This window comes from Pelmatolapia mariae, linkage group LG14 (genome assembly GCF_036321145.2).
Source record: "Pelmatolapia mariae isolate MD_Pm_ZW linkage group LG14, Pm_UMD_F_2, whole genome shotgun sequence".
In the NCBI taxonomy this organism is placed as follows: Eukaryota; Metazoa; Chordata; class Actinopteri; order Cichliformes; family Cichlidae; genus Pelmatolapia; species Pelmatolapia mariae.
The window spans coordinates 12,162,225-12,184,116 of NC_086239.1; the positions used below are offsets into that span (position 1 = coordinate 12,162,225).

The 21,892-nt window shown below is 42.1% G+C and overlaps 1 protein-coding gene across 1 annotated transcript; it reads left to right on the forward strand.

Moving 5' to 3' along the window:
* The first annotated feature begins 17 nt into the window (after positions 1-17).
* On the forward strand, positions 18-19,148 carry stard10 (StAR related lipid transfer domain containing 10). The gene is made up of 6 exons (XM_063493241.1): positions 18-928; positions 9,437-9,584; positions 9,683-9,786; positions 15,218-15,335; positions 15,926-15,978; positions 18,141-19,148. The coding sequence occupies exons 1-6, from the start codon at positions 770-772 to the stop codon at positions 18,345-18,347; spliced, it is 789 nt and encodes a 262-aa protein (XP_063349311.1). The 5' UTR covers positions 18-769; the 3' UTR covers positions 18,348-19,148.
* Positions 19,149-21,892: the final 2,744 nt, after the last annotated feature.

A 21,892-nucleotide genomic window follows, 5' to 3' on the forward strand; every position in this document is an offset into this window, starting at 1 on the left:
AAAGGGAGGAGCTTTCACGGTGGCTGTGGCTGGTCTCCTGCCTGTGCAGTCCGACTCTCCTCCTCCTCCCACCGTCCAACCTCTCCTCCTCCTCTTCCTCATATTTCTCACCGCATCCCCTTTACCACCTGCCACAGCGGCGACGCAGCGATGGAGATGTTCTGGAAATCAGCTTGTTATAAACCCTTAAAAAACAACAACTGAGAGAGAGAGGCGTAGAGACGCGCAGAGGGCAAGAGAGGGGAGGTGGAGGCAGAAGGTAAGAGACAGAAACGGGGAGTGACAGGCGGAAACACAGAAACATATGGTTTGCTTGAAGAGCGGCTGTTTGAGAGGGCTGCTGGAGCGGACAGAAACTTATTAAACCGCGGCTCAGAGCTCTGATCTGATCCGCCCATCTCATTTTACGCACTTCTTTACCTTTCCCTCCCCTCCCCAGCTGTTTCCAGCTCACCTGTTCTCTCTGCCTGCACCTCTGCTACATTAGTTTCTGCAGGGTGGATTGCGGTTATTGGACCCTGAAAGCGCGCACACACAGACTAACACACAAGCACGCGCGCAGACCATCACAAGACGCGCTGCAGCCGGCTACAAAAGCTTGTTGCAAGGAGGAAATTGAATTAGACAAGTTATTCCCACAGAAGAAGAAGAGGAGGGAAACTCGACTCCCGGCTTCCCCAGCTCACCGTGTCTCCTCTGTAGTCCTCACAACCACGCATCCCACCACATCACTCGCTCTCCTATCAACTCCTCGCGGTAACAAGAAGCCATGTCTGGACAGACTGTGACAATCCCGGACGACCAGGCGTTTGCCAGCTTCAAGGCCGAGTGTCTGTACGAAGAGGGCTGGAATATGACCTACAACAAAGGGGTCGTCACTGTGTGGACCCAGTCTCTGGAGGAGGGGAAGTCCATCCACAAAATTAAGGTGAGACAATTTAACCATACAGGTATGAATAGAACTTTTTGTGCGCTTCTATTGGGCATCAGGTACTGGTGGGAAATAATGGAAAGTGGTGTGGATGTGGTCATGTGGCAACAGTACAAAGACAAAGGGGAAGGGGAGCGATATAAAACCCTGCTGCATAATCCAGTTGGCAGGGAAGTGCTCCCGTCTAAATTCCCATATGATTTAAGTTGCTGACATCCTTTAAGCATTTCTCTCTGCTGCGTGCTCTTATTACAGCTGCGCTCTCCAAACATCCCAAAAACACATTTGAAATGAGAAAGCACTCTCTGTGTTGCTCCTTGTAAAGCCAGTAAGCAAATCAGTTTTAATAAATGGCCCAACATGACTGTAGCAGTCTAGGTAGAGGGCTTGGAGGTAAAGACAAGAACTTTTTCTTTTTTTTTTATTTTAAATGCATTGTAGTAACCACATCCTGTTTTAGATAATGGTGCGTATTTGAATTGATGCCTGATGCCCACAGTAAAAAAAAAAAGTCCTGCACTAAAGAGAAGTGAGAGCTGGATGAAATCTCAGGAGGCAGGCTTAATTCTCTGGAGACATGTCGCCTTTTGCCAGTGAAACTATTTTCAAGCCACTGTGCAAAAGCATATTATGTAGAGTGCTGAGTACTACACAGTTTGTCATCCACTCAAAACAAATGGAAGTTTACAAAAGCACACGCTCAAATAGAGCTGCTGACAATAGTGGGAGAGCAGTCGGTTAGGTCATGGGCAAATAGACAGGACTGATCAGTTTGTTCGTCCATCGGTTCAATAATTACCTTCAGTGTGAGCGCTTGCTGCTTCTAAAGCCATTGTCAGTCTTGGAGTTTAATGACTACATTCTTTTCTGATCACCTTTTGTGTGTTTTGTGTGTGTAATTCTCATTTAACTAAATCGCCCTCCAGTCCTCTGAAGAGCATCAGTTTACATTAATAGGACACTGTGCCCCAGGTGGAAAAATCTAGTAGTTCCTGGTTAGTTGTTTAGGTAAGGTAACGTGAGCTCCATGTGAAACTGTGAGCAAACTCTGTTATCTGCTCAAACAGCAGTCGTGGCAGTTTTTGTCAAGTGTGAGCGTTTGTCCTGGGAGTTGACGTGGAGGCATTATTAGGACGGCGGCGCTGCTTGTAGCCTCTGAGAATCTGCCGTGTACCCGAGTCTAACAATGACTGACCGCAGTCGTTAATAATGCTTTGTTTATGTTGTGGGAATCAGAGAAGGGGGGGGGAATTAATTTAAACAGTGTTCTCACAGCACACTTGTGGCAAAACACCCAGTTCTCTCTTCAGCACATGATTGTATTTCCACACATTCAAGCTCGAAAGTAGAAGTTTAGTAGAAGCTAGCAGGGAGCAGTTTGATTGAGACCTGCACCCAAGTGTAAACTGTAAATAAAGAAATCGAAAATTCACACTTTTACTTGGAGCCCACAGCTTTGCCAGTGCGTACTGTTACTTCATCTTAGAGCTGCAGATGCTGCCAGGAGACCTGACTGACTGTTAATTTAGTGCTTATCAGGCTTAAAAACCTCTTTTAGCATTTTCACTGTCTCACACACACACACACAGAAATGTTTGGCCTCACGGCCCGAAATCTCAGGAAGGTCCTTTCCACTTTTTAACCCTTCCAGCTTACTAATCTGACCAGAACTGACTACATATAGAAAGATACAAATGAAACCCATCCTCCGCTTTATATGTGTGTGTGTCCTGCTATTGTATCCAGGTCTGAAGAGAGTCAGCGAGCCACCCGGTGTTTACTTTGTTAAATAAAGTCTTGTTAGCTTGTGTGCATATGTGCGTGTGTACATAGAGGTGTTATCAACATGTGCAGGAGCTGCAAAAGCACAGGGCTTTTCCCAGCCCCCTCTATCCATCTTCTTACCTATTAGCAAGCTTCTTTGTGTTTGTGTTTGTGTGTGTGTAGTGTACAGGCCAATCAAGAGCCTATAAAGCCGCCTCATTCTCCTGCGTAATTCCTCAGGGTATATCCTGTGTGCAGAGGGTAGGGATCTGCTTATTCAGGCGTTTCTCCCTGACATCAGGCAGGTGTGTTTTATCTTGACAGTTGCAGACTGCAAACAGCGAGAAGTGGAAAGTGCACGCACGCATGTTTGAAGTTTGGGTGGGGCTTCTATCTGTAGTTGGCACTTTATCTTTATGTAAATATGACAAAAGCTGGGGGTTTTGCATTGTGCACCACTGTCCCATCTCCCCTTTTGTTTCACTCTCACATACCCAATCTTCCACCCTGCAAATGTACTGTATATACAATTATGTCATTACAAATGTAGTTGTGAGTCAGTGTGGTACTTACAGCTGTTCTGTTTATAGACGGAATAAAGGCGTGCATCTCTAATGTAACCACTCTACCTGTCTTGTGCATAGCTTTAAAAAGCAACAAAGATAGATATATGTCCATTTGAGTGAGAGAAGGGGAACAGGCTGGCAATCATCATCATCATTATTGCCCCGATTATCATTAGCCTCATCATCATCGTCATGATTGCCCCTACCATATTAATCAGTGATCACCTCACAGTTCAGTCATGCCTGTGCTCATTCTAACCAGCAATTTAATATCATCGATCAGCACACGACTTCACATACAACACTCAGTGTGTGTGCATTAAAATGTGGGTAGTTTTTATTTGCTGTGAATGGGCCATCCTCCTGCCCACATCAACACACACTCACAGAGACACGCAAACATACTCCCAGGGTTTGCCTTCTCTCATGCTGATGAAGAGGGAAGCCCAGCTCTGAGTCACTCCCCTTCTGTTTTTCTTCTTCTTTTTTTTTTTTCAAATTTACTTTCATGTATCAGCACCCGGAGGAACAAATGATGGGAGATGACAGATTGGAAGAGGAGAGGGAGAGGGTGGCAAGAAGAGAAGAAGAGTGGGTGGGACAGGGAATAAGGGAGAGAATGAAAAGTGGAGGGAGTGGGCTGGATGTGCAGGGATCGCAGGTCACTGGGTGTTATGAGTAGGCAGAGAGGGGACCCTGTGGACAAACATATTGAAAAGACTGCCGTCTACACACACCTATTGTTTGTCCACCTATGCCTGCTTGTCTCCGCCATCTCTATTTTATCTTTCTGAACTCTGTTTCACCCCCTCTATCCTGCCCTCTTTGCTTCATCTATCGAGTTTACTGAATTAGTTTGTAATAGAATTACACACACGTGTACGTAGCTGGCTGTATGTCTTCATTCTGTGCTGAATGTCTTGCTCCCTGCAGCTTTCCCCCTTTGGCTTTTCATTTTGTTTTTCCTTCTTCCTGCTACTCCTGTTTCACTTTGCCTGTGGACACAAGACATCCGTTGTTCTCTCTGGTCTTTTGTGACCTACACAGACTTTGCTAATCTCTTTACACACACTTTTGGAGTCCACCCATCACAGTTCTAGTGCAGAAGCATTATTCTGAAAAATCCCATCATATTGTATTCTCTCCTTTTTTTTACTCTGTTACCGCTTTTTCAGCAACGTGGTTCCAGTGGTGATGCGGAGCTTGTTGGGTGTTGGTGCCATTTGAGACCCAACCCACATTTCAATTGGTTTACGAACCAAAACTGTTCTAATATTCCCTGGAAGAAAATCATTGAAGAATCTCTGAACTGGATCTGTGAATTTTTCTGTAAAAGTGCCACTACCTTTTCAGTGGAAATGCATGAAACTGGATCTAGATTTGGTTTCAGCACCAAATTGGTGGAAAAGAGGCGTTTGTCTTTTATCTAGTTTTTATTTTGGTAATAAATGTGTAATGCCTCCTTGACTACACTGTTAAAATAAATCAGAATTGCATTGTGCCTACATAATCTATCTCACTAATCTTTAATACAACAACAGAATACTCATAAGGGTTTTAACTATTGTCTTTCAGACAGCGATAACAGATGACTTTACAGTCGCTAATTACGTTTACAGACATTAAGATGTCCCTTGTAATGTGACAGACTTCCCTCTTGGAAAATTAGTTTATATCCTTGTGAGTAGTGATGCAGTGTAAAAATTCTCACTCACGAGTTGATTTAATGCATTTAAAATAAAAATGGTCCGTACAGCTATACACCATAAATAGGACATTATCTTTCAGAGTGTCATGCTGTGATATATAGAAGATTATTGCTATGGTTATAAGCAGGATTTTAATGTCAGAGCTTGTTTTTTGACACACAAAATGTTTGTAGTTATTTATTTTTACTTTTTTTACCCTCTAGTTCAGGGGTCTCAAACTCCAGTCCTCGAGGGCCGCTGTCCTGAAACTTTTCCATGTGTCCCTGTTGTAACACACCTGAATACAGTTAGTAGGTCATTAGCAATACTCTATAGAACTTGACTGCATGCTGAGGTGGCAATTCAGCCATTTAATTCATGTTACAGCAGCTCATGAGTGAATGAAAATGGTGCAATAAAAGTACTTTTAGAAGCACATTTTTCCAAACACTTACATTTATTTAGATTTGCTAGCGTAGGGTTAGGGGTTGCCACTTCAGCATGCAGTCAAGTTCTGTACTCTTGCTAATGACCTACTAATTTTGTTCTTTTGAGTTGTAACAGGGACACATGGAAAAGTTTCAGGACAGCGGCCCTGGAAGACTGGAGTTTGAGACCCCTGCTCTAGTTGATCCAACAAGGAAGTTGCAGAGTGCCCTCTAGTGGACAAACCAGTGGATAAATACCGATACTGATAGCAAATATCGACCTATAAATTGGTTGGGATCTACCTGTCCAAGTCCAGTGACACACCCACTACTTTAGCTGAAGAGCTCTTTTTGTGCTCTTTGCGAAACACAGCTAGGTGCACATTTTTGCTCACTTCTGCTGAACTTTGCTTGCCTTTTGTTGCTTAAGTGGCCTAGCAATCTGCTACTTATGTGAAGTATGAAATCACTTCTTTCTTGATTAGGCTAACGATAAGGTTACAATAGGTAACACTAATGTGCTTGCATCACATTCCCATTTTTTGTCTGTTTTATCAGCTTTCAGTCTGTATTGACCTGCTCTCTGCACTCAGCCTGCATTTCCTCGATCTCACCGAGGGTTCTGTTTCTGGGAATGTCATTACAATTTAGCATTTCCAGTTTCCTTTGTTGCACAGTGGGACTGTTGTGGAGACATGTGAGACTGTGTTCCTGTGTGAGAGCTACAACTAAAGCTGATAGAATAGAATTAGAATAGAATTCAACTTTATTGTCATTGCACATGTCACAAGTACAAGGCAACGAAATGCAGTTTGCATCCATCCAGAAAGTGCTTTAGCCACAATATAGATATATTACAAAATATATATTAGCAATAATATAGATATATAGATATATTACAGAAATGGGTCTGTTATAGGTATGAGGGTACAAAATATGGGTCTATTATAGGTATGTTGCAATGTACACGGTATGAAGGTATGTTATGAATATGCTATAACTATAAGTATATACAGGCTGTAGTGAGTGTACAAACTATGTACAGGCTATGAACAGGATATAAATATGAAAACTATACAGAAATATGAAATATAAAGCTATACAGGCTCCAATCTGGAGTTGGTAAACAAACACTTTCGAACAAGTGGGTTGCGTGCCAAAATAAGACACTGGGAAGGCAGTGATGTCTGGTCTCAGGACAATTAATGATTTTTGAGATCTTGTCTGAAAACGTTTGGTGTCCTCATTTTTATGCTCCAACCTGTTTTTTTTTTTTTTCTTTCCATGTCATGTATCATTTCATCTTCAGTAGAACTCCCAACATGATATTGTTATATGTTCGGGTGAGTATTTGATGGTAACTTTCCAAAAGTGTGTCTTAATTCCCTGACTTGTCCTCTAGGAGTAAAAATTGCAACTCACCAATATTTTAGTTGATGGAAAAACTCTAATGATATACACCTGCCAGGTTGTGTGCACATGTAATTAAAAGATATTCTCATGATGCTTCCAACAGAGCAATAAGCATTATTGCCTCTCAGTAAAGACGCTCTGGGTTTCTGTGTGGCGTTTGAATGTTATTCCTGTGCCAGTGTAGTTTCTCTCGGAGTACTATGGCTTCCCCCCACAGTCCAAATGCATGCATGTTTGGTTAATTAGTGATTCTAGCCTGGCTTTATGTATGAATGTCTGTTTTTCTTTGTTGGCCCTGGTGACTTGTCCATGTATCAGACCAATGCGGACCATTTTGAATTTCAAATAGTTATTATTAAAGACTAAGAGGAGACCTTGAGTTTAAAACAGGTTTACAGACAAATGTGGGATACAGTCTATGATAATTTTCCTAAATGAAGCCTGAAGGGAAGCAGTGATGGAAGATAGGCTAGGCGGAGCTTTTAACTGTCTGGACTGATTTATAACAGGAGTTAAAATTTATCTGGGGCAGACAACTTCCCTTGGTCCATTTCTTTCTAATTTGCTTTCGATCAAGTGCTGGGTTTTTTTTTCCCTCATTGCCTTTGTGTCTCTTATGCTTTATAACTCTACATGCCTCTACCACTTGTCTTTCACCTTGTTATTATTGAGACTAATTTCTCCTGGCAATTGTAACTTTGGCAACACTGTTACTCAAGGGCTTAACTGGGGTGTATTGCCGTCTATGCCAAACATAGCCAGGAGTCTCTATGGTTTCATTAATAAGCTGTGACATGCTATGCAAACAATCAACCGGCTGTGGTATTAATGGAAGCACCACTCCTAGTTTTTTTTTGCCTATAACTTGTACGAGGCTCCATCCATCCATCCATCCATCCATCCATCCATCCATCCATCCATTATCTTTTGCTTATCTAACTGAGGGTCAGAGTGGGATTAGAGCCTATCCCAAAACTTGAACAGGTTGCCAGTCTGTTGCAGGGCTAACACATAGAAACTGACACCCCACACAGACACGGGAAGAACATATAAACTCTTGTGTGGAGTTTGCATGTTATCCTGTGGATTTTAACCTATGACCTTCTTTCTCACAGAGGAACAATGTTCTTTGTTTCAGACAAAAGAACACATTGAACCAATGCGTCACCACAATATATTATTTAATAGGTTTGTGGACTGGTACTTATATATATAACTCTCAAAACACATTCGTACTACAAACCCAGTCATACAAGCACCGTTTTCAATACCTAAGTGCTTTTAATCAGTCACACACAATGGACGCATTGGAGACAACTCGTCGGTCAGTATCTTGCCCGGGGATACTCGGGCATGCAAACTAGAGAAGCTGGGGATTAAACTACTGACGTTCTGATTAGTAGATGACCAACTCTACATCCTGAGCTGAAGCCGTGCATTTATGTGCAGTTGTTTCATTTTAGCTAGACTCTCTACTGCTGTTTTCCTGCTCATTAACTCACTGTGTGTCTCCCCTCTGGGGTAGACATGAAGTGAAGCAAAGAAGCAAACAGACTCCACTAGCCACCAGCAGCCTCCTCGAGGTGACAGCAATGTGTTATGTTGCTTTAAGTGCAATGAAAACTTCCTAGTAATTGTAAGTCAGTCTTAGATGTCAACATGAAACGTCTGAAAGAAATATGCAAAATGTTAAACTTACAACAGAAAACGAGAGAAACCGTCAGGAAAAAGCAGCTCCACCTGCAGATGATCTTTCTGTAGCATAACGTGGCCACGCAGTAAGTTTTACACTTCTATTCTGGTCTAATGGCTGCTGCTGAGTATATCTCATGTACACAGCACAACTGATATGAGGTTGTTTAAATCTAAAAGCTGGTGCTCTAGTGCAGAAGAGACTTCACACGTCGTTTGTTTTAGACAGAACCACAAAAAGGTTTAAAAAAAGGTGGCATTCAGAGCTCTTGCTACTGCTGCACTCTTTAAAAAAAAACAAAAACACTTTGACATAAGTTTCTCCATCTCTGTCTTGTGGTGAATGTGTTTTCCATTTAAGAGCTTGGGTCTCGGTAATGACTCATCTATGGTCAGTGGCCTGTCTGTACTGATTGTCTCTCTGCCACACACACACACACACACACACACACACACACAGTCCCCATTTCTGCTCTCCGATACTGACGCTCTCCAACCATCTGATGTCTAATCATTTACACATCAGTTGCCATTTGTGTTTCTTTCATGTGTGGGTCCACATGGGTGCAGTGAGTGTGTACATATGTTTAATTTCCAGGTATTTGAGTCTGTGATGTGTTCACTGGCCTTTGTTTTTGTGTCTCACTTACCTTTCTTGGCATCACTAGGCCTGAGCTCTCCTCAACAGTGGTATACTACTTCACTTTGAATTTATGCTGAGCAGCTTCATTAAACTCTAATGGATTTTCCTACCTCATAGTTTGCATTAGACCCAGAGCGATGAATTCAAAGAAGTGCAATACTGATGCCATAGAGTTATGCATTTTAAATACAGTTTGAATAAGCTGTGTGGAACTTTGTGTGTGACTCAAATCTGTAATATCATTGTGGATTTGCCTTTGTTGCCTAAAATTTAAGCCTCTGTTTCTCTTGCTGTTCTTCTTCCTCTCTCAGTGTCGGATGGTGTGCAAGGATGTGTCAGCTGAGACCATGTATGACGTTCTCCATGACATTGAATACAGAAAGAAGTGGGACACAAATGTCATTGAGACCTTCGATATTGGGAAGCTTACGGTCAATGCGGATGTTGGTTACTACTCATGTATGTTGCACACTCGCGTGTAAACGCATGTAAATTGCCTTCAGGTACAGATTGTTCTGTGATGTTTTGTTCACCTGACTTCTCTTGTTTGTTAACAGGGAAGTGCCCAAAGCCACTTCGGAACCGTGACGTCATCACGCTCCGCTCCTGGCTGCCGATAGGAAAAGATTACATCATCATGAACTACTCTATCAAACATGCCGTAAGTAAAGATAAAAGTACGCAAGCAAATGCCGTACGTGGCGACATTTATGTCATATAACCTTAATGTGTGGTCGAAGGAGTGCAGGAATGCTAATGGGAACATATCTCAGTATGAACTGGGTGAATAGTGCTGTGCAAAAGTCTTGAGTCATCTCGCATTTCTTAATATTTTGCTAAGAAAATTGGAAAAAGCTGCAATGATTTACTGAAACGTGCGCAAATATGAATGGAAATAAAGTGTATAAGGCAAAAGCAGAGTTTGTACCATTCTAATGAGCGTGAATATCAATATTTAGAACCGCTTTAATTCTTCCACACAGCCTGAACTGTTGTATGCAAGCTTTCTTTCAATTTCTTTAAGCAGCTCTGAGGAATAGTTCCTCAGGCTTTCTTTAAGGAAGTTCAAAGCTCTTCTTTTTTAAAAGTTTCTTCTTGTTATGAGTAGACACAATACAGGGTCACCCCTTGAGTTAGGTGCCTCTTTTATGCTTGAGTGATTTATAGGCCAGTGTTAAGTGGCTCAATAAACAACAACAAAAAGAAACATTCCTCCAAAAATGGTCGGGTACAAGGATTGAATTGATAATGAGTGAAAAAACAGCCAAAAAAAACCTCTGAAAGAACTTCAGAAATGAGGAGTGGCTTGAGGCTTTTGCACAGTACTGTATATTGGCAAGCTGAAATGAAGTGGTCCTCTTTAGCAAGTTGAACAGGCCCCGTTTTTTTTTTCTAAGGGAACATTTCACCGCTCTGTCTGTGTACAGGTGATTTAAAGTAGCAATAGACAAGTTTTCTGCATTTAAATTGGTTCCTTATGAGCTGCACTTTCACAGCGTAGCTTTGTCTGCCACTGAGTATGAAATCTACCCGGGAAAATGGAGGCTTAATTTATGGCACAAAATAATCTGACTGCAACAACTGACTGCAGGAGGCACGGTTGATAACACGCACCTCCTGCTGATTTTCACATGAACAAGTACCTGCAACAACCGGTGTATTTCATTTTTTGTTTTCCAAAAAACAAAAAACATGACACCTACTTTCCTAAAAGCCTTTCTGTCTACTTGCAGACTTCATAAAATACAACCCAGTGCCATGTTGCTAGAAGTTGCTCAGCTCAGAAAACAGGAACGCGATCCAGTCTCCAGAAGTGCTTCCCCTACCACACGCTCTATTGCTCTCTTTACTTACACAGCAACAGTTTAACTTAGCACCTTTCCAAAGACCATGCTCTATCATATTGTCTGCCCCTGATGCTTTCACCTGAAACAATGATAGATGATAGAAGAACATATTGTGTTTTAAGCTCAGCTTCCGAGCATGCCTTTTCAAGAACTTGAATAATCTAGATACTATAAAGCTGTAAAAACAATCAGTTGATTCGAGCACACTAAGAGGATGTGAGTAACTTTCAGTTTGGCCTGAAACCTCAGCTTTTCGGTTGGCTTTATATCTGTTTGTACTCATCACCTGTTGCTAGTTGTGTCCTGCATTCATTAACCTGCCACTTGTTTTCTGGTTTATCTGATTGACTGGCTTGTAAAATGTGTAGAAAACTTAAAAAGACTAAGAAAAAGAAACAAATCCTTGAGAAGGTGAAACAAAGTAAAACAACAATTCAACACTTTCAGCGATATCGCTCTCACTGTCTTCGTGTCCGTCAGCCTTTTGTGTGTATCATGGGTTTCCATGTCTTTTGTCTTTATTCCTTTTGTCTGTCCCCTGGTGTCCTTTTTCACTCTTTTGTCTCCTCTCTGCTTTTCATTCTAACTTTTGCTCACCAGTACAGTGTTTGCAGAAGGATAAGGCCTCTCATATGACCGTGAGCTGTTGACTTCCACCCCGCCTTCCGCATTCCTGCATCAATTTGAACTTCTGAACACAACAAATTGTGTGTCTGTTTATGTGTGTGGTTAGCCAAGGCTAATCTTGATAATTGGAAAAACTCGAGAGCTCGACTTCCTGGAGTTTGGCTTCAGGGGAAACTTATGAGTGGCGGGTTGGCGCATCCATCAGCAGGACATGGTTCACTTATGCTGTTTCTTATCCTACAATCGCTGTTCAGCTTTTTCACCAATCATAACAGGAGCCATGAATTATTTTCAGTTCTTTAATCATACATTTCCGAGGCTTTTTAGCGGTCTGCTTTTGCAATCCATCTGTCATGTAACTATGGTTAGCGCTGCTGTTAAGTGTACCATTGTGTTGAGTGCTATAGAGTCCGATATGTATTTGCATGAAAACCCTATGCAAATATTTATAATGGCAAAGGCTTAATAACTTCTAATGGCTTCTAATGACTGCTTTGTTTGCTGAGCCATATTTTTTCTTTTTTTTCCACAGTGGAGTTACAGATCCAGACACAACAGTGCTGATCCACGGACTCATTTGTTTGGTTTTATCAAGTAACAGAGGCATTGTGCCCAGCAGCTGATTAAGGACTCATGTGATCCCTGTCATCTGTCTCCATCACGAGGACATAATATTTTGCTTTATAGTTCACTTTGGCCAAATAATATTTAGTTTGAATTGAACCAGATTTGATTTACCGTGTGAATATTGGCATAGAGATTAATTATATGCGCACTGGCCACTACATTAGTTACACTTTGCTACTCTGGGGGAACCACTTTTGCTTGCAGAACTGCCATAATTCTTCATTTGAGTACAGTGAACTCATTGTCATGTTCAAGAAACCTGTTTAACATGATTTGAGCTTTGTGACATGTATTTGTATTTTATCCTGCTGCAAGCAGCCATAAGAAAATTAGTACGGTCATACAGGGCTCTAGACTAACTTTTTGCCATGGTCGCACTGGTGCGCCTAACTTTTTTTCATAGGTGTACCAGCACAAAAGTTAGGTGCATCCAAATTATTCAACCACATCGCTTAACACCGCAGTTTTACATGTTCACTAAAAAAAAAAATGCTGTCCATGCAGACAATATTGATTTGTAAAGGATTAACTAACAATCTTGTCAACACAAAGTTCTTTATTTGGAGCGCATTTCTATAAGAAACATAAGTTACTGAAAAAGTGCTTGTGCTTAAAGTGCTGAGCTGAGCTGAAATTTAAATTTAAAACATCTCAAGATAAATGAATAAAAAAACTCTAAATTAAAAGTGCCTCAAAGGCTTCAAACTGAACATCTCAAAATCTGAACATCCGAACAGCTTGATATCTTGTGGACTATCCTCCATTGCAGTCACGTGCCTCTCAGATGACCAACTCCTGTAACTTGGCCTTTTTTATTTTTTCACCTTTTTTTTTCAATGTGTCTGGGATGACACCTATAAACTGGGCGCATGTGACATCACTACTGTATGTGGGGTTTATGTTCAAGCCATTTTTCTTGTGAAGAATTTTTTCGGACTTGAACTTAGTGAACGGAACTTCTTTGGCAATATTGTAGGCGATGTTAAACTTAATCATCATCTTGGCCTCCTCTGATGACCTGTTTGCTGCGGCCTGCACACAAGTCATCAGAGCGGCAGTCCCCTCTCCTCACTCCCACTGAAAGACAGTGGGGAGAGGGGACACTTGGGCAGTGCATTTATTGCTGCATATAATGTGTTTTCTATATACACTGTGCTTTTTCAGCATTTCAATTCGAGACGTATTAGCACCAGTCACAAATGCAGTACTGCCGGCCATAGTCTTCCCACACGCACGACAGTAAATGCAATGCAACATGTTGTCAGCTTAACTGTATCTTAGCCAGGGAAACTGGTCAAGCCGCTCTCTTCGAAATGTATACACTTTCCCCCTTTTACTTTCAGTGGGCTCTGGCTCGGAGTCGATTGTATGTGGCTCATTACCTGATGCCGTCTCCGGACCAGTGTTAGACATAACCTGAGAGGCTGATGGCTCCGTCAGAGCACTGGCTATGAATTTTGGATGGATCAGGCCTTAGCTTAACGAAAAAGTTATCAATTGTTCTACTCGAAAGGCTGGTTGCACCTTGGATCTAGGATTTTTTTGTAGTCGCACCATTGAGAAATTATGTCTCATGTGCAACCAAATCGGTCGCACTCTAGAGCCCTGTCATAAAGGAATAGTCCCTGGTGTGGTCTTCTGCAGTAGTATCCCATCTACTTTAAGGTTTGATGTGTTGCGCATTTAGAGACGCTCTTCTGTATACCTTGGTTGTACCCAGTGCTTATTTGATTGATCAGTTCAAAGCAGTCTGACCACTTTACTGTGACCTCTGACGTCAACATGGCATTTTTGCTCAGCATTCTCTGTAAACCTGAGAGATGGTTTTGTATGGTAAAAATCTCACCAGATCAGCAGTATCTGAAATACTCAGACCAGCCTGTCTGGCATCAGTACTCTCTTTCTGATGCTCAGTTTGGACTTCAGCTGGTCGTCTTGATTATGTCTACATGACTAATTGCACTGATTTGCTGCCATGTGATTGGCTGATTTGATATTTGTATTAACGAAGAGTTGAAGAAGTGTACCACATAAAGTGGCTGGTGAGCATATATTCGAGTGCACATAGTGATATATTAAAAATGATTAATTCTGTCCAAAGTTTAATTATCGTGTTGTCGTTCAGCTGATTGCTCATCAAGTGCTCGAGTCCTGGGATGATCAGTTTCCTGGTGTGCTGGGTGTTTTCGAACACATGGCTTAGTCATGATTAATGTTTCAGATTTAATGAAGTCTAAAATAATCAACAAGATTAGAAGAAGTCCAGACGCTTTTCTTTCCAAGCTCCTTAGACTACGATGACCTGGATGACTGAGAACCTTCACAGACAATCAACAAGATTACATTAGCTCAGAGCATGAGAATTCTGTATCCCGGAAACCTGCAGATGATTTACAAAAGTTCACATTGCAGAGATTTTGTTAAGTGTAGAAGCCAAAAATATGAGTCAAATAGCAGAGAAAAGATAAAGCAGATGTCTTAGCTGACTGCTGCTGTCTGTTCTTCTTGAGTGCTCTGCAGTGTCCCTCTCCTAATTAGTGCAGACTAACCAGTAGTGGACTCCCTAATCATTAATAATAACCTTGGATATACTGTTAGAGTCTAAGGAGCTAAAAGGGAAATAGTGGGCTGCATGCAGCTTTGCTTTTTTAATTTACAGAGTGGTGTGGACTGGATTTGCATCAGAAGTCTGACTATGAAGCTGAAAATCAGTTTGACTGGCAGTTTAAAAGCACGAAACTCTTGAATGTCTACTCTGCCTTATACACATCTCACAAAGAGCAAGTTTGTATACATGAAGCAGATACTGGATTTCTGCTTGCATTCGCTGATGCGGGTTTACTTTTAAAGGAGCGTGTCAAAGACATTTATGTTGATGCAGAAGTTTGGTGCTTTTTTTTTCTCAGTCTTTCATTCACCTTGTGAAAAAGAATCTAGTGGGGTCCTCGTCCTGTTTGTTTACGCTGTGGCCTCTCTGTGCTGTTTCCACAGAAATACCCACCTAAAAAAGACATGGTACGTGCAGTTTCCATTCAGACTGGCTACATGATCCAGAGCCAGGGACCTAATAACTGTACCCTCACTTACATGGCCCAGGTGGATCCACGAGGTAACTATCACTCACAGTCACACACACACACACACACACACACACACACACACACACACACACACACACACACACACACACACACACAGAAAAGTATTCAGCACACAAGGACAAAATCAAACAGAGCACACACAGGAAGAGCAAAACACTCACCTAGGTATTTAACTCTGTTCTATGAATTATTCATTGCCCTGCCTTTATGTCAAAATGTGTCACCATAGCAACCATATGAAGGACAGTCTATCTCACCTCTCTCGCGTGCTCTCTCACTCACTACTCTTCACTCTACTTTTTTGTCTAGCATTTAATGTTCTCCTCTTATTCTCTATTTACTTCACTTTCAAACTGCTGATCACATACAAGCAAGTGCCGATTGTGTAACTCTTTTTAATTATCCATTGCTAATGCCTGTGTGTGTGTGTATGTGTGTGTGTTTGTGTGCATGTATGAGAGAGAGCCATACGGGCGCAGTGAGTAGTTACTAAGTTACTAAGCCTTGCTTTGATCCTGGTAATGTGAAATAAAACAGACTCTCTGTCACACTCCAACTTTTACCCATGATACTTTGCTCACCCCAACTCTCTTTACAGGTTCGCTACCCAAGTGGGTTGTCAACAAGTCTTCCCACTTCCTTGCTCCATGCGTAAGTAATATGTGCAGATTAACAAAGATCCTGTGAGTGTGTTTGACTGTGTGATAATCCGCACTTCCACTCAGCACAGTGCTGGTCACCATGAGAAAATACGCAGACCTTATAGTTTACTGCTTGTCTGAGGGCGTCTGCTCTATATGTTTATTAAAATAGGGCAATGATTCTCTAGAGAGCATGCTGTGATGGAGGATTCCTTAGAGATGATATCAGGGAAAGAAGGCATCTAGTGAAGACTGTGAATAAAAACATTAGGCATTTTAGAGTTTTTAGAGATTTGCTTTCCATTCATATCTCAAAAAAAGCATTTCACATTGTGACTTTAATCAATAGTCTGCATTTTATCAAAGCTTTTAAAAAATATGTATCTAATTATTCATATTAAGAGAGGGTCCGAATATCAATATGGGATTTGGACAGTGACACTTTTTTTTTTTTTTGCAATTTTCCTTTGATACACCAACATGGGGGCTTTTAAATCCAACAATCAAGACATGATTGAAGTGCAGTTTTTTAAAAATTGATTTCATATATAGGATTCAATTTTCATAGGCTCAAAAATAATCAGACAATTGACTGAAGAGCAGATTTTCGATCAGTTGAGGGCTGTTCTCTCATTATTCCATGACAAATTAAGCAAATGAAGACCTCTATTTATTTCCAAGTGTTGGCTGGTTGCTATACACTGAGGCTCTCAAAATAAAGTCCAAAGAGATAACAGTGCCAGTGAGAGAGGGATCATCATTAGGCTGAACAAAGAAAATAAACCAATCAGAGAGTGACTGAATCAACAATCTGGTTCATTCTTAAAAAGAAGGAATGCACTGAGCAGCTTAGCAACACCAAAAGACCTGAAAAACTATAACAGAAGGCAACTAAAGTGCATGAGGACAGAATTATTTCCATGGTTAATAAAAACAGCTTCATAACGTCTAACCAAGTCAAGGATAACACTCAAGAACAAGAAGGTCAGATTAGACTGAAAACATCAAAATGAGCCTGAACAGCTCTGGAAAAAAAATTATTCAGACAGAATAGAAAAGTACAGAGGAGAGAAACAGGCAATGATATTACATTAACTGTTAAACATGTTGGAGGTAGTGCTATGGCATGGGCGTGCTTGACTGCTGACAGAAGCAGTAGCATGGATTGTGAAGTGTACAGAACAGAAGTGGGATATTCTTCAGTGGCAACAAGCAGCAGCTGAATGTGGTGGCAGTAAAGGAAACAGTTAATGCAATACTTTTGCTAACCTTGAATTAAAGCTGAAAGTCTGAAAGTCGGCACTTTTTTCAGATACTGCTGAAGTGCAGATCCGATTCATCATTTTTGATTTGAAATCCACCGAGATGGTGCACAGAGGCAAAATCAATTCATTGTCAAAATACTGCAGGCCTTACAGTATATAGTATTGCTTTCCTTTTTGGTAGACATATTTTTATTAAAACATGCGGCTGCTCTTAAGCGAGAGTGGTTGCAGTGAAGAAGATATATGCGAATCATAGGATTATCTAATAGTTAAAAGAAAAATTGCTGAGTGATGTGCATTGAATAAATACACAATTGCTTCTTTTTGCCTTTTTAGCTTTTAATTTTTTTGGTCTCTGCAGCTACAAAGATATCCAGATATATTCTAGATGATTGTCTTGCCATGCACTGAGTGCTGCTGTAACTTGCCGGACCATTGTTTTTGTATGAGACGCGTTGCTCTTTACCCTTAAAAAAAGCATACAGGCATGTTGTTTCTGGCATTAAGTACTATCAGACATGTGTGAGGCTCCCTTGTTTGGTTCTGATATTTGGAAAAAAGAAATTCTCTGTTCTTGTGGCTCTGAACAAGATCGCCTCCCTCTTTTTATCCTTGCCCATGTTTTATCTCTATAGATTCCTCCATCTCTCACAGCTTCCCTTCTGTCTCCCTTTATCCTGTCACTCATCCATCTTCATCTCTATTTTTGTATGGGTGCTATTTCTGTCCTCTGGATTTTTCATCTCTGTTGAGTTCAGCCTGTTCTTCCTTATAGAATATTGATCAAGCATACGTGTCGGCCAAGCTTTCTGCTGGAAATAATTTCTTTCTGTCACTGCCATCATTTCTCATAAATCACATGTTGTTGTTGTTTCTTTTGTTGTTTGTTGTTGTTTGTTCTTTCCAGGCCATGAAGAAGATCTGCAAAGCCTGTGTGAAGTATCCAGAGTGGAAGCAGAGACATAACCCTGCCTTCAAGCCGTGGCTTTACCCAGAACAGACTACATTGCCCAGCATCCCGCTCTCTGAGCTCAGCATCCAGCGGGCAGAGAGCCTGGAGAATATTGATGAGAGCTCCCTGGCTGAGGCCCATGAAAGAGAAGACAGCGACTGACACACACACATTCACAAGCAGCACACACACTCATACGTTCAAGCAGGGATGCAGAAATGCCTGTAACATGCATCATGACATGTATGTGTATGTGGTTCTATTTGTAAGTATGTGTAAACATACACGCTTACATACACGTACTTGTATCAATATTGTACATGCATAGTGCATATGCAGGCATATCAGTAGGCACATATAGGTAAGCATTCATGCAGATGGACAGTCACATGTTAACATGCGCAATGTGAGAACACAAACTCACAACATACAACAGCTTCACTCAAACTAAATTTCGAGAACTTTTAGCCTAGTCGGTTTTCTAATTGGGACCTATGCAGGTCATTGCAGCTGAATATGTTTTCAGTAAGATTTCATGTCAGAATGTTTACAGACTAACCTGACAGTGCACCTTCTGCTGTCATTCAAAATATGACTGAATTATTAGAATTAAACTGCCCTCTTTTAGCCACCAGTCACACACTTCAGCGCAAGATTACACATTTATGCTACACTAATGCCTTCACATGTGTGCACCCTCTCCCCCCTATCATCGTCTTTCGGTCCAATGTTATGTGCCTCCATCACATTTTGTAAGCACATGATAAATATGCAGGTGTGCAGAAGGCAGCTGGAAAACCCACCCCAACCTGCATCCACGTCTATCTTACATACACGCACACACTCACGCGCGCATTCAACACTCACACGTACTGTCTGATCCTCTGTTCCAGAGATGGATGAATGTATGTAGAAATTCAAGATTAAATACAGATTCCTACAGAGGTTTTCAAATTTCACTGGTGATCCGAGTATTTTTTTTCTCTGTGTTTGTGTGTCTGTTTTACTCGTGGTGCTGAACTCGCTTCGGGTTGGCGGCTGATGTCGCCTGCAGGTTTGCATGGTTGGAGTGATGCTGAAAGGGGTTTAAAGAATCACCAACCCAATCAACTGGTTGCTCTGCTCCCATTCACACAATCTGCCGTGAGACGTGCACACAAAACCGATGTGCCGTGATTAGAACGGGAGAAACACCACGTCACGCAGCCTGCACGCGCCGCGTCCAACGTTTGCATATGTGAAGCGTATGTGCGCGCTCACTGGCCTAGATCGGGATTAGGAATCCCCTCAATCTGTTGGCATGGCAACTCTGAAATCGACTCAGCACTAAAAAAGAGACGCAGAGTGACAGGAGCTCGCGTGTTACAGAGGAAGTGATTTTATTTATTGAAGGGTGTCCGCCCCCAATCTTCAGTCGTATGATTGGAGTATAAGCATGTGCAAGAACACTGAAAATGCACCGTGGATCCTTGTGATGAGCTAATTAAATGACAGAAGAAGGAGCTTGATATTACTCTTAGCACAGCAGCTGAGCAAACCATAGTGCCGCAGTGAGAGGAGCGAAGCGGTGAACTTTTTATGTAACACCGTGGCCGTGTTTCTTGTGCATCTTCCTCTTTATTTGTTCCTTTTTTTTAATACAACATCCGCCTCTGCATATGCGTTGCCTAATAAAGTATGAATGATGGAGGAAGGTGTATGTGAGAGATAGACAGAGACACACAATGTGTAAACAGCGCTTGTGCGCCTCCTTTCTTTCCTCTTTTTTGTTTTGTTTTGTGTTGTTTTTCATACAGCTGTATTGACTGTTTGCCCTTATAACCATCCATCCATCCTCGGAGTCTTAATGAGGCCTCTGGCCCAGCCATCGCCATTATATGCATGTGTGTGTCAGAGGAAAGGGCTGCATGTGCACAACTGCATGTCTCAGTGGCATCCCTGTATTGTCTTCCACCCGCCTCTGCAGCAGGAGGAGACGTTTAAGCAGCATGACGGCCGGCAACCTCCCCCTGTGTGTGCGTTTTCTGCATATGTGTCACACTGCCACCCCCACAGCAACCCGGCCCACCGGGGCTGATAGCCTGGTGATGACTCATCACCACCCCACCCCCTCTTCAACTCCTTGCCATCGCTCGCTGTCTCTTCTATTCTCCCCTTACTCTCCTCCTCAATTTCTGCTCTTCTCTGCCTTGTTTCTCCTCTTCCCTTACCCCCCTCTTTTCTCCCTGTCATCTATCCTTTGATCTTCTCCTCATCCAGACTTCTTTTTTTTCATTGAGCCTCCTCTGTGTGTCACTCTTTTCCCCATCCTCCCTCCCCTCTTCTCTTCTTCCTTTGCTGCTCTTACCTCCACTCTTCTCATTTTCTCCTTCTTCTTAATCTCACCCATTTGTTCTCCTTCATTTGTTCCCATCCTATCCTGGTCTGCTCCCAGCTCGCTCATTTATCACTTGTTTTTGCTTTTTTCTTCTCTTAACGACACTTACTATCTTTTTCTCCCCTTTCGGTCCCTGTTTCTTTCCATGTCCTATCCTCTGGCTAACCTTTCCAGTTAAGTCCCCCCCGCTGTATCCTTACCGTAGATCCTAATTGAAATGAGTAACAGGCTCCCACGTCAGTGACTTGTTGGCTCAGTCTGGCTCCTGAAGACTAAGATGTATTACCCTTTTTGCTCATCCACCCCCTGAGTGATGGGGCCTCTCCTATGACTCTCCCAGCACACTGAAACAACAAGTGACACACAGGCACAGAGAGATGCACACACACCTAGATAACAGTAGTATTAAAGGTTTGACAGAGCATAACATGTGACCTTTTTTTGTTCACGTAACCTCCCAGCGTGATGTGTTTTGCTCATGGAACCAACTGGGGCATCTTGATTTATGATGAGAATGTAATGCCCCCCCCCCCCCCCCCCCCCCCCACCACCACCACCACCCCCCCACCACCACCCCACCACCCATCTTGTGAATCTTGCTAAAAATGGAACCACTGGAATCATCTTTAATAATTTAAGCCTGATTTAGATTCTCTTCCTGCTTTAAACATGCTTTCCTCTTTTCTATTTATAAGAAAATAAATGTTTAAGTTCAATATCGTGTGTTGATTGGTTGCCCCCTGCTGGTTTGTCTGAGTTCTACAACTGTAGTTTAAAAAAAATTAAAATCAAATCTTCCCGTCTGATTTAATCACCGCCACCTCCACAAATCTGTTCAAATATATTTCTGTTTATGAACGCAGTAACCTATTTATAATATTAAGCCTAGAAACACAACCTAGTGGAGCCGTACACTGGACAGAAACCTGTACAAATAAATATTACTGGGGCAGTCTGCTTCTCTCCACCCCAGGGAAAAGGGTAACACTACCTGGGTTTGGGTGCAGTTTCCCCCTCCAGGGGCAAGGGTACCTAGACCTGGGGTATAGAGTACGCTTGGGGAGTGTGATTGTGTGTACAGTGTCTCTTTATGTCTATCTCCACGTTGGGTGAGTGTTGAGTAATTGCATATGAGAGCATGAGGGTGGGAATGGATGTTTGTATCTGTGTGTGCCTGTTTGTCTGTGTCTATATGTCAGGTCGGGTATCAGACGCCACCTCTCTGGGGACATCTCAGGCCCTCCAAGGTTTGGAGGCCTATCTCCCCCCACCACTTCCCCTGCCGGTGGCAGACGCCCTCAGACATCGGTGCGTTGGTGGTTCTTTGTGT

Excerpts from the sequence above, each read along its gene's own strand:
- stard10 (XM_063493241.1), top strand. The coding sequence starts at position 770 with ATGTCTGGACAGACTGTGACAATCCCGGACGACCAGGCGTTTGCCAGC. Across the intron at positions 9,585-9,682 it reads GGATGTTGGTTACTACTCAT|GGAAGTGCCCAAAGCCACTT; the intron begins GTATGTTGCACA and ends GTTTGTTAACAG. Across the intron at positions 15,336-15,925 it reads GGCCCAGGTGGATCCACGAG|GTTCGCTACCCAAGTGGGTT; the intron begins GTAACTATCACT and ends CTCTCTTTACAG.